Raw genomic sequence first — 12,802 nt, 5'->3', positions numbered from 1 at the left:
TTCACAATTGGATGAGTGAAAGCAGAGTGCGATTGCCACCCTTGGGATTCAGAAATCTCAATGTGCCTAGACCACTTTGGGTTTCATGCTAATGGAAGTCGTAAGACCAGATTGTGTAAAGCCAGGAATTTGCCCAGTTCTCTCTGGGAGAAGCAGAGAGCTGGCTTTATACTCCTGTGTAAATTGCAAGGGATTGGCTGGAGGCATGAAACATGTGGGTCCAGGAACCAGGGCTTTAACACTTAATTGAGTATACCGTTTCCGCCTTTGTTTCTGGGGCTGTAGGCGACCGAGAAGGATGGTGGTGGAAGCAAGTGTCAGATAGTAAGACCTAGTTGCTAGGGCTGTGGGGCTGTTGGGCAGCTGTTGCGCAAGGATGGGGTGTGAGACCCTCTACTAAGCATCTCCCCTTCTCCACAAGGTTCACTTATGTTCCTTGACCAGATGGAGCTAAGGAGGACGAGTCCTATGCAGAGCAACTTGCTCTTATCACCCAATGAGTCATTGGGCTTAGCAGCAGCAATGAATGAATGAATGAATATTTCTTCTCTTCTACTAAGAGAACACAGGGCAGTGTACCAAAAAACGATATCATATGATCTATAAAAGTGCAACTAACTATATGAAATCAGATTTATTTCAAAGCTTAATTGGTGGGTACTCACTGTGACCATCTCCAGTGTAGTTTTTGATCCATCCTTTGCAGGACAGTGAACTATCAGTTTCCATGATGTAGAGAAGCCAGAAACAATGAACGCACGCCCCCCTCCAACACACACAGTCCCCCCTTCTACTTGCTTCCTTATTGTAGTAGTGCTTGAACGGGATTCTGTTTAAAATGCTTTGTGATGCAGTTCCATTTGTAACAAACCCTGAAAGGCTGCTGATCCCAGAGTGATCTAATCACAATTAACAATTGTCATGGTAACCAGAGTTCTTAGCTGAAATCTGTGCATTCAGGAACTATGTGTACTATAATTTTGTAAAGAAAAAGCATGTTTGGGAAGGGGCCACTGTAAAAGCTGGAGCCTGATTGTCATTAAAAAAAAAAAAGAATTCATTTAAAATCTACTTCAGCTGAAGAGCCCTCTTGGCACTTGCCAGGGCGTCCGGGGATAATGGCCATTACAGATCTCTCTGTCCCTGACCTAACTATTTTGTCTTCAAATCCAGCCTATGGCAGCTGGAGCAAAAGGAGAGGTTGTGTGAAGTTCCAGCTGCTTCAGCGCGTGCCAGGCTGGTTGTTTGGATTTAAGCTGTGGCTGTACTTGCATGTTTTGGCACATGGTCTTGGAGGCGGTGGGCCAGAAGACTTTCCCTACAGCTGTTATAGACTGAGGTGGTCATGAAGATCAGGGACAAAACATCTTGAAATGAGGGATGTAACGAAGAGCATAAATCGTAGTTTAAGGAGAGCCAAAGGTCTTTGTGCTAGATGAGAGTCTTAGGAATTCAAAACGTCTAAGAACTGCAGCACAAAGAACTGGGTGGTGGCAGTATTTCACCCTCTTATTAACAAAGGTGCTTGTTTGAAGGTGAAATGTGGGTGCAGCTTCATGGCAGTTCTCTTGGTGATGGGATGTGTAGATGGGAATGATTCACAGGGCCAATGCAAGAAGTGCAGCCTGCTCTGTTTCAGAAGTAATGTTAGCACAGGATATATTTCCCACAGCCATTTCCTATCTTGTGGCGGGTGGAGGTGGAGCTTACCATCCTTCTAGCTTAGCACTAGAGTGCAGAACCAGGAACTCAGGCCTTATGTGGTGGGTGATAATCTTGAATCAGTATTACTCCTGTAGTGCAGCAACTGATGCAAAATTGCAGCCATCATGTGGGAGCTCCGTGGATCCCCAGGTGGAGCTTAACAAATATTTCATTTGATTTAGGGGAGGAGGCAAGAGTGCTCCAGATCTCTGAGCCTTTGATGAGTGAGTGGTCAATTATAGCAGTCTTCTAGACTGAGAGTAGATTATTGTGACGATTATTGAATGGCCTGTGACTAACCCCTTTCCTTGATGAAAGCATTGTAAGGTTTTAAAACCTTTTTCTCTGTAATAGATGTTGGAGCCAAATGATGTAAGTCACCAGCCTTAGCCTTGTGTTCCCTATCATTCAGCTTAGTCTGTGTTGAGAACTTAAAAGCTTAACAAATGCTGAACTCTTGCCTGCTTTTAGGTTCCAGGTAATTTTCACGTATCGACACACAGTGCCACTGCACAGCCTCAGAATCCTGACATGACACACGTCATCCACAAACTAACCTTTGGTGACAAGTTGCAGGTGAGTCTTGAATTAAGATATCTCTTAAGAGGATGCAATAGACGCTACATTTGCTAACTGTTAAACTTTAATGTATGTTGTCGTATGTGGCATAAAAGGTTCCAGAGGGTGAAGAGGTTACATTTTCAGTCTGACATATTTAAGTAATCTACTGTGATAGGTAAAAGTATTTGGAAAAGGGCTGCTTCTTTACTCCCCAAAAATAAAGCAGTATACCTGATTGGTGCTTATAAGCACATACGTATTATAAGATGAAAATCCACTTTCATGATACAATATACAGTCGTACCTTGAATCCCGAACGCCTTGCAAGTCAAACATTTTGGCTCCCGAACGCCACAAACTGGGAAGTGAGTGTTCCAGTTTGCAAATGTTCATTGGAACCCGAACATCCGACGCAGCTGACACAGCTTCCGATTGGCTGCAGGAGCTTCCTGCAGCCAATCGGAAGCCATGCCTTGGTTTCCAAATGTTTTGGAAGTGAACGGACCTCCGGAACAGATTCTGTTCGACTTATGAGGTACAACTACATTAATAAGCACCAGTTGCAGCAACAGCCTTATGATGTTGGATTGCATACCATCCATTCCCTCCTTTTCTTGACAGTCATATTCTGTGTTTCTTTTTTTTTATTCTTTTCTAGGCTCTGTACTTTTATTTTGAAAACCCAATAAAAATTACAAGTAAAACAAGCCAGTGGGCTGCATTTTTTGGTGGGAGGAGCGTGCTGCAATGCTTCAAATTGTTTGCTAGCGTAAAGGGTTCAGGCTGTAGCTTCCTTATTCTATAAATTGTTCAGTGGGCTCTCTGCTCATTCACATTTGCCAGGGGATGCTCGCTGCCTGGTTTATTTTCTGTTCTGCATTTATTCCTATATCTTAGGAATAGTAGGTGACATTCACACTACTATATTTGTGTGGTTGTGCCTTGGTGACACGTGTGGGAGTGATATCCTTGGGAATAGGGACTGTCAGAGAAACCACCAGACTCTGCTTTGTCTCTGCCAAAGAGATGTATTTCAGTCAAAAGTAGGAGTCGTCAGCACAGACAGTCTCCTTCCATGCCCTTTCCCAAATCTAGATGTTTTCAGTAGTGAAGGTTTGGCAGTAGTGGAGAAAGGGGGGGCAAGGTGCACCAACCATCACGGAGAGCAGCAGGTGGGCTGCAGGGCGTCACAGGGGTAGCTAGGCGGCATGAGTGCAGCCACTGCCTGTCCTTCAAGAAGCCAGTTAAGTTTAGGCAATGTTCCCCAAGGCAACGTTTCCCCAAAAAGCTGAACAACTTTGGGCGATCTCTTAAAAAGTGCTCCACCCCAGGTGCTGGCTGGGATTGCTATACCACTGAGGTTTGGATTCAACTGTTGTGAACGTTACCATGTCACTCTTTAGTGCCCCTTCCCCAGACTCGAGTCCCCATATGTTGATGCCTGCAACCCCTATCATCCGAATGGTCACATGGCCAGTGTCCTGGGAGGATTGGAGTTGTAGTCTAGCAAAATGGGGACTTCAGTTTTAGGACGGCTGCTACAATCCTTCCTCTATTCCTATGCTCTTACGGAGAACAGAGGCTGGAAAGAGAGATTTCTTTTACCATCTCTCTCTTTCTAATCGGCCTTGGTTGAGGAAAAGCACATACTTGCCCCGTGGCTGGTATCCTCTGTAATGTTGTTACATAACTCTCAGTTTCACAATGGGGATGTCTCACTGTACACCACCCTCTTCACCTACTTTTCAAAGACTTCACTTCGCAAGAGTTGCAGTAGTATTTGCCATCACCACCTACTCACCACACGTACCAGCCATGCTTTTAAAACCATACTCTCATTGCAATTTTGGCTAATCAACACAGGCATTTCATTACACTTGCTTCGCACACACCTATTCCTCAAAAACCTTTCTAACACTCGTCTGGTTCTTGCCCTTAGCTTCCATGAGAACCATTAAAATATCAGCTTATTTGGCCCATCTGTGGGCAGTCAAGGCAGCTTGCCTTACAACAGTGATGTACAACACCACCATTAAAAACAATATCAGTAAGCTAAAAATGTGGAAACATCCTCAAAACGCCATCACAGAACTAGCAGCATTATTCAGCAGCTTTTAAGATCCAATGGGATTTTGCCTTCACATTCCTTAAAGCACCTTGGGAGTGATTCCATTATGTAATGCTCAGGCACACCTCTGCAATGGGTATTTACCTGAACCCATCCCTTCCAAATTGGTTTCAGAAAATACCCGCTGCCTCTGTGTACATTTTGTTCCTGAATCAAGCTGGTGTTTCCATGTGCGTGGCCACCCTCCCACACCTGCCCTTCACCCTGCCGGTTGCCTTGCTCGTTTCACCTGTAGAACATTATGGCATGGGGGGAAAGCAGTTACTGCCATGCTGAAGTTTTTTACTTCAGTGAACACAGAAACCTGCCTTACAAGAGGTCAGACTGTTCATCCATCTAGCCTACTCTTACCTATTCTGACTGTGCATCATGAGTGTTAGATGAAAGCTCATTAGCTGACTTTTCTGAAGTGTGGGGGAGAATTGATCATTTGAATGTTGTAAAGGCGTAATTGATAATAGGTAGGTGCCTTTGCTCTACCTACTGAAAACTTTTCTGTTCCAGTGGGTCTAGTCAGATACAGTATATTATTTGGTCACATCTTAATTTTTTAAAAAATGTTTTACGTTGTCTGCTGTTGTTTAAATGTTGCAGATGCTTTTAATTGTGCTTCTTTTAAAAAATAAAAATTTAATTGTATCTGCCCTGGGAGGAAGGGCAGGATATAAATGTATTTAATAAGTAAGAAAGTATTAGAGAAAGAAAGCTACCTTAAAGTTGTACCAAAAGAACCCTTTTTGGTTTTCTGTCCTTAAGACTTGAAGTCATGAGACCTGAATCAAATAACGGCCTTGAATTAATACTAGCACGCTATCTTTGATGAATGCTACATATTTCAGACAAGATCGTGCATATAATTCTACCCTCCTGGGGGAAGATGAACTCCCCTGACCCGTAGAGCTGAGATCAGCTCTGTTCAAAAATGCTGCTTCTTATTAAGCTGTTCTGATAGCACATCTGTGAATGAGGTCCTGTGAGAAAGAGTTGCGGTCATCTTTCTGTATAATCCTTCAGTTGTCACTGTGTCGCTTGGTACAGGGTAAAGCCTCTCGATGCTAATAATTTGAGTAGCACCATAGAAGACCCAGATGTTCCATCCAGTTACATTTGTCACCCTTGTGTCACTTGCCCCTTTTGTTGTAATTGCATGAGGCTTGTGTGTAATTACAAGGAAGCTGAACTGGGGGTGATGTGAGTACTAATAATGGAAGAGGTGTTTTGTGGGTTTCCATTAATTTTATATTGTTTATATGTTTTGATTTTTATTGACCACCCATTAAACATAAGGTAGTCACACAATATTCTAATTTATTAAATTTGTCATATTAGATTAATAAGAATGCCTATGTAAAAGTACACACAACATCAAATCATTCTAAAACAGCATTTAAGCTCCCTGCTAAAAATAATTTGCTCCAAAGACAAGAATACACTAAAGCATTGTCATTATTGTTTGTTTATTTATTTACTTGTACGCCACCTTTTTTCCTGACAGGACTCAAAGCAGCTTAAAGATAAAAACAACAACCTCTAAAGACATAAATTGATTGTGGAAATACAATTAAACATTGATAGAATTAAAACTATACACGTATATAAAGTCTGTTTAAAACATATCAATAATTACAATAAAAACAGCACAGCACAAGCCCTTTCATTAAAAGCAGTTAGTTCCTGAAAGCCTGTTGGGGGAAAAAGTCTTCACCTGGGGGTGGAAGGAGAACAAGGAGAGAGACAGTCTAGCTTTTCTAGTGGGGAAGTTCCAAAGTTTGGGAACAGCCACTGAGAAGGTCCTCTCTCGCATCCTACCAAGAATGTCTATGAGGGTAGTGGGACCAAGCGAAAGGCTTCCCCCAAAGATCTCAAAACCTGGGCAGGTTTGTATGAGGGAATAAAGCATGGATTATTTTTTTAAAAAAATCTTCATTTGGCATTTCAATTTTCATTGAAAACGTCTTGGTTCCTGTATACGTTACTGTTTTAAAACAACAATGAGGTTATATTTTTAAGCTGCATTTCAAATTTCATTTGTCTGTCATTGTACACATCAGAATTGTTGATTGTGTTTCTAATTTGCCCACTGTCTGTCCACATCAGTGAGTGGAGAGGGATGTGGATGTATTCATTTGGCTTACATTTTCAGATTGGATTGAAGCTGGTTTGGGGGGATGCACTTCCAAGTGCAGCGTTTGTCAAGAGACAACAGGATAGATGTATATTGTGGCTAATGCTGTGTACAGACCTGCAATCAGAGTGCACTGGATACATAATAAGCGGGAGAGTTACCATTTACTCAGGCTTCAGGGCACTCCTACTTCTGGTGTTTGAGGCCGAGTGCACATGAAGTTAGCTGCAATTCGAACGTATCTTGCAGTTTCTAGAGAAATCCTGTTGTTTGATGCATTTCCCCTCAAATCAGCTTCCACCCGATTTGAATTTGTCGGCTGCAGATAAGCTGCGGTGGGTACATTTGAGACAGCTGTTGTCCATGCGCAGATGTCAGCACATGTGTAGACGACAGCTTCATTGAATAGACATTTGCCGGGGAGAGGGGGGAAGGTTGCTGGTATGGGAAAATAAAAAAGGATGAAGACATTCCCACCCCCCTATCTCTGTGTATGTAGAGATTAATGTAAAAATATGACTTAGAACATGGGGGGGCGGATGGTGCGGTTACCTTGCTGCATTTTAAGCTGCTAATGTGTACATAGCTTTAGTGTATGTACTAGGTGAGCCTCATTGGGGAGGGCATTTCCTAACTGGGGCACTACTATTGAAAGGCCCTTTCCCTAGTGGCCACTTGCCTCATCTCTTTAGGTGGAGAAAGGCTTCTGTCTTCAGGTCCCATTGTTGGTCTGTGAGGTTATTTCTCATATTGGATGGTTTGTAGGCTTAGGGCTATTGGAAAAGAGTGAGAAAGAGCTCTGCTATTTGCAAAGTTCTTTACTCGTGTTGATAGGCTGCACTGTAGTATATTTCACATGCAAAGTCAGTGCAAATGTGAAACACCTATTGCCCAGAGAGGATGAGAGATTACATCAAATTAAATTGCACAAAATGACTTTAAGCTCCTTGCCTCTCCTTCTACCTGCAGTGTTGAAGCTTCCACTGTTATAAGCTAGGTTGTTTCTGGAAGTATAAAAGAAAAAACGTAAAATGTAAAAAAAAGTTAATTCTATGCTCTTTCCCTTTCCAGGTCCAGAACATTCATGGAGCATTCAATGCGTTGGAGGGAGCAGACAAGCTCAGCTCAAATCGTACGTATACTCTGTGTTTTGCAGGGTCTTATCTGGGGTTAGTAAAGATGCCTTGATTGGCAAGACTGGTAGGAGCTAGCCAAATTTTATTTAATTCCAAACTGTGTACGCACCATATATTTAAAAGGTATGACTTTCCCCAAATAATCCTAGGAACTGTAGTTTGTCAAGGGTGCCATGTGAGTAGTAAACTATAGTTCCCAAGACTCTGCCGGGGTGTGTGTGTGAGTCATGTGCTTTAAAAGTATGGTATATACACAGCCAAAGAGTGTACGGCTCTTTAGAGACTAACAAATTTTATAAACGTTTTTGTGAACTAGGGGCTGTAATGAAAGGCATACATGGTGATAAGTGGGAGGGGGTGGGGAGAGAATAGTAGGCAGTGAGGTCATAGAGAAGTGAAATGCAAAAAAGGGCAGACAGTGACAATCCAGTTAGAGCTAGAATATATGTATGCAAGATAAGGACGGTGACCCTTTTACAGCGGTAGTCATAGGCGATAAAACAATCAGCTTGGTAATGATGAGGTAATTGACATCTGTAGTGGGAAAGGAAACTGTTGTCTCTGTTCAGACCCACCCTTTGCGTGCGTGTTTGGGGTGCTTGTGTGTATAGATAGACTGATGTAGTCTGCAACTGAGGATTATGCTGCATACATCTGACAAAGTGGACTCTAGTCCACAAAAACATACGTCAAATCTTGGTAGTCTTTTTACCGTGTCATCAGACACCTTTATCTTTTTACCGTGTCACAGCAGACTAGCACTGCCACCCCTCTGAAAATTGTTACAGTTTTTATTTACCGTATTTTTCGCTTGATTGGACGCAGTTTTTCCCCTCCAAAAATTGAGGGGAAATGTGTGTGCGTCCTATGGAGCGAATGCAGGCTTGTGCCATAGCGGCGCTCAACCCCTCCGGCAGGGAGAGGCTGCACGGGGCTATGGCTTCTTTAGCCCCGCGTAGCTTCTCCCGGGAGGGAGAGGTTGCGTGGGGCTAAAGAGGAAGCCAAAGCAGCCAGCGGGATGGATCCCACTGGCTGCCTTGGCTTGTGCCATAGCGGCGCTCAACCCCTCCGGCAGGGAGAGGCTGCACGGGGCTATGGCTTCTTTAGCCCCGCGTAGCTTCTCCCGGGAGGGAGAGGTTGCGTGGGGCTAAAGAGGAAGCCAAAGCAGCCAGCGGGATGGATCCCACTGGCTGCCTTGGCTTGTGCCATAGCCGCGCGCAACCCCTCCGGCAGGGAGAGGTTGTGTGCAGCCTGTACGCTGCTCTTTGGGGGTGTGGGGGGGGGAAAGATTTTTTTTAATTGATTTCCCCGTCTAAAAACTAGGTGCGCCCTATGGTCCAGTGCGCCCTATGGAGCGAAAAATATGGTATGTTCTTTATATAGCTGGGTTGTTATCAAATAATATTACATTGGCTATAGGGATAAATTAATTTAATTTCCCCTTTTCCCTGGCTATAGAACAGAGAGGCCCAAATTTAAAAAAAACCATAGTTTGCCTGCTTATAACAAAAGTTACAGGGAACAGTTGGTCTTCTGAAGTGTTGGTGTGCTCCTCCGCCATGGATATATGATTCCTAAACATCCTAGAGACTTTGGGTACTGGGTGGTCTGTGTGAACCTGACTGATCTTTTAAGTTCAGCTTCAGAGGCCCTGCTGTGGCTGTTCCTTACCCTCCATTTTTAAAAATGTATTCTTTCTTAGCAGTTTAATTTTGGCTGTATATAACCATTCTGGTGACTTTTAGTGGAAGAGTAACTAGAAAATATTTGATATAAATGCCTAGATACAGAAAGGAGGCAGGGCAAAGAGAGACAGACTTGCAAGGTTTTTAAGAGCGTCTGTGTCATAGCCAGGAAATGAGCCTGATCCTAACCAACATCTTAATTTTTGGTATTTCCTTCCTCGGTGTTTACTTATCAGCTGTCATGACTTAGTCTAAATTGGGCATGTAGAACACTTCTGCAGTCTGTATTTGCTGCTCTACATCTTAGCATTACTTGCAGTGTATTTCCTACTCCATGGAACACACAGCAGAGGGAAACTCTGGCCCCCTATTTCCCTCTCTGCCCCATGAAGATGTATTTAAAAGCTTTATCCCAGGACATTCTTTCTGTGTGCTGTCAGGTGCTGTTGAGACTGAGTGGTTGCTTTCCTACTTTTGGCTTGATTATCCATGAAAGCAACCATTGCCAAGGATACAATATATGAAATAAAAATAGTGCTTGAATGTTTTAATCCCAATGGGAAGGACTGAGTGTAGGGAAATAAACTATATAGTGTGCCAGTCCTCTCTCCAACCTGGAGTATTGTGCTCATCCTATCAGCCAGCCCTCGGAGGAAACTAATTTTCTAGATCCATTTCAGTTGGCGCTTAAGTCCAGTTTTGGCACAGAAACTGCTTTGGTCGCCCTGTAGGACGCCCTCTGTTGGGAGAGGGACAGGGGGAAATGTCCCCCTGTTAATTCTCCTTGATCTCTCAGTGGCTTTTGATACCATTGACCATAGTATCTTTCTGATTGACTGATCGATTGTATATTTAATTTCTATACTGTTTAATATATTAAAAATATCTCTAAGCAGCATACAAAGAAACTGAAGCAGCAATATGTTACAAAAATACACAGTTACATATGAAAATGTTAATACAAAGTTATTAATATATATCAGTCAATATCAATTCATTTTCCTTCTGACACACCCTCCCTCTCAGCCTTTGGGTTCTCACCCATTGTCCAAACAAACTCTCAGCTCACCCACAAAAATCTAACAATCATAGAATCTTAGAGTTGGAAGGTACCCAAGGGTCATCTAGTCCAACCCCCTGCAATGCAGGAATACCAGAAGAGTTCCTGGTAACAGCAGACATCGCCCTAGTCTCTCACTGTAGATTTGCTTTTTCTGGGCAGGCCCAAGGTGGGTGGTACTTCTCAGACTGCCCACAACTGTGCCCCATTTATTCTGGAGTGACTGTCCAAGTTGGGGGTGGGTGCCACTGCTTCTGGTAAACTATAGTAGGGTTGTAAGCGCCAACTCAGAATAGTCCTTGCCAATGGTTGCCCATACCAGCTTTTTACAGTACATCAAAAAGGTCCAGTGAGTGTCTTGAAACATCTGCTAATTAAAAAACAAAAAAAAAGGTTGTGGCACATTCCCAAAGTCTTGTTTGTGTACCTTCATATCTGTGGACTGAGCATGTTCTTCTGTGTGTTGGTCAGGTACGACTTCTGTGCTGAGGAAAATGCAGACGGACAAAAGTGTATTCTCTGCAAATAATGAATTGACTGGGTTAAGCCAATTTCTATTTAAAAAAGAAAAAGCTGTACTTTTAAAGCTGTCCATTTCAGGGATGCATTTCTGAGCATAGTCTTGTGCTGTGACTTTTGGGGGGTTTCAGCTTTCTTTCTTGTTCACGCAGCCCTTGCATCCTATGATTATATATTGAAAATTGTTCCCACGGTGTATGAAGACATGAGTGGCAAGCAACGGTACTCATATCAGTATACTGTAGCCAGTAAGGTAAGCATGCAGTAGTATATCCTTTGCTAGAAATTGCTTGATGCAGCACACCCTACTGGACGAGCCTTCTGTTGCAGGTCCCATTTCCACTGTCGCTCTTACTTGTGCTTACTTGTGCTTGAAGTGAGTGCAATAGCAGCCCCTGCTGGAAAAGCGAAGCACTGATAATGAAACGGAGGTGCTATTGCATACTAAGGATGTTTGAGGAATTTGATCTGATCTGATCTGATCCACAACTCCTAGGTTTAAACTTCGTAATCCACCAGATGCAGTTCTCTGCTCAAAAAGCTTACCAAAATACATATGCTGTATCTAAATAGATTTCCTGTTTTGAAAGAAAATATTTTAGAAGTGCATGTTTGGAGAGAAAGTTGGTTTCGAAATTACACTTTGAAATGTGTTCAGATGTGCATTTTCATGTAGCTATTTCATGGCTGATTAACGCAGAATGGGACAGAATGGACTGACAGGTGGATACCCGTGAAAGAAACACAGACTGGAAACAAACTGATTCACCTATTTCCTACTTCTTGGTTTGCTATCGGTAATCCTGTATAGCCAGTGTAGGAACCTTGGGCTCTCCAGATGTTGCTGAACTACAACTCCCACCATTCCTAGTCATGCCATGGTTGCCAGGGCTGATGGAAATTGTAGTTCAGCTGTCTGCGGAGGCAGAGGTTCCCCACCCCTGACGTATGCCTAAAGCATGGTTGGGTTCATGAATTTTAGGGGAGTTGTATATATTCTATTCCCATTACTTACCCCTCAGCTCCCAACTTTTCAAGCAGTAAGGCAATATAAGGTTGAGGGTCTGGAGCAAAATGGCTTGTTTTCGAGTGGAGGAGGTTAACACCTTTTTAGTGTGCTTACTCTTTTTATTCCAGCCTGAATAACTTGGGATAGATACCCACAAGTGGTGTTTCTTTTGATGTGACGTGTTTTCAGAATATTGAGCCACTCAGAATTTTTCATGCTTTTTTTTTTAATACATCAAGGTCTCCAAATGTGGGCTGGGTGTGCATGAATATCCAAGTGGAGCGGCTGCTAAATATAAGCTCAGGAAGGAGCAGAAAGGTTGCTTGAATCTACCCCAATAGGATGGGATTCAGGGGAAAAAATGAAACTGTTTCTTCCCAGTCTCGAGGTAGTCTCATGTTTGCCAGAGGGTTCTTTTTGAGGGGCAGGCATGATTCTCTCTACTTCTAGTATAAGATAGTAAGCTTATTATGTTGTCCTTTACCTTTTATTAATGGCCATTTTGAGCAGACATTTTAGAATGTGCAATGAGCTGGTCATTTGTCCCACCACTAATCCATTATGAGCTAGTGTAACATAAGAGACTGATCTATAAACTACAAAGTCCCTAGTTCAAATTCCATTTCTGCTATGAGCTCCTTAGGTCAGGGGTGGACAACTTGCGGCCTGAGGGCCACATATGACTCTTTGACTAATTTCACGTGAGGGAAAATCAGAGAGGGAAAAGGGGCGACAGATAAAAAATGAGATGCCCCAGCCTCTTTTTACTCTGGCCAACACCAGATTCTGCTCTGCCCTCAACAAATTATCCCAAAAGGAATACAACCCTCAACAGAAAAAAGGTTCCACATCCCTGCCTTAGGTAATCTTAGGCA

At 43.0% G+C, this 12,802-nt stretch overlaps 1 protein-coding gene across 2 annotated transcripts in view; it reads left to right on the top strand.

The window, feature by feature from the left end:
- ERGIC1 (endoplasmic reticulum-golgi intermediate compartment 1) overlaps positions 1–12,802 on the top strand; it is an 83,561-nt gene that overhangs the window by 63,962 nt on the left and 6,797 nt on the right. For both annotated transcript variants that reach the window (XR_014543130.1, XM_083594233.1), the window contains exons 6-8: positions 2,176–2,280; positions 7,590–7,650; positions 11,071–11,171. Coding sequence is in view for 1 of the 2 variants with exons in the window: in XM_083594233.1 (XP_083450359.1) it covers positions 2,176–2,280; positions 7,590–7,650; positions 11,071–11,171 (267 nt within the window). In the remaining variant the exon portion in view is untranslated. The remainder of the gene's footprint in view (positions 1–2,175; positions 2,281–7,589; positions 7,651–11,070; positions 11,172–12,802) is intronic.

This window comes from Podarcis filfolensis (genome assembly GCF_964270895.1).
Source record: "Podarcis filfolensis genome assembly, chromosome: 2".
NCBI classification, from domain to species: domain Eukaryota; kingdom Metazoa; phylum Chordata; class Lepidosauria; order Squamata; family Lacertidae; genus Podarcis; species Podarcis filfolensis.
The sequence above is the reverse complement of the archived record's forward strand: the minus strand, read 5'-3'. Positions and strand labels throughout refer to the sequence as shown.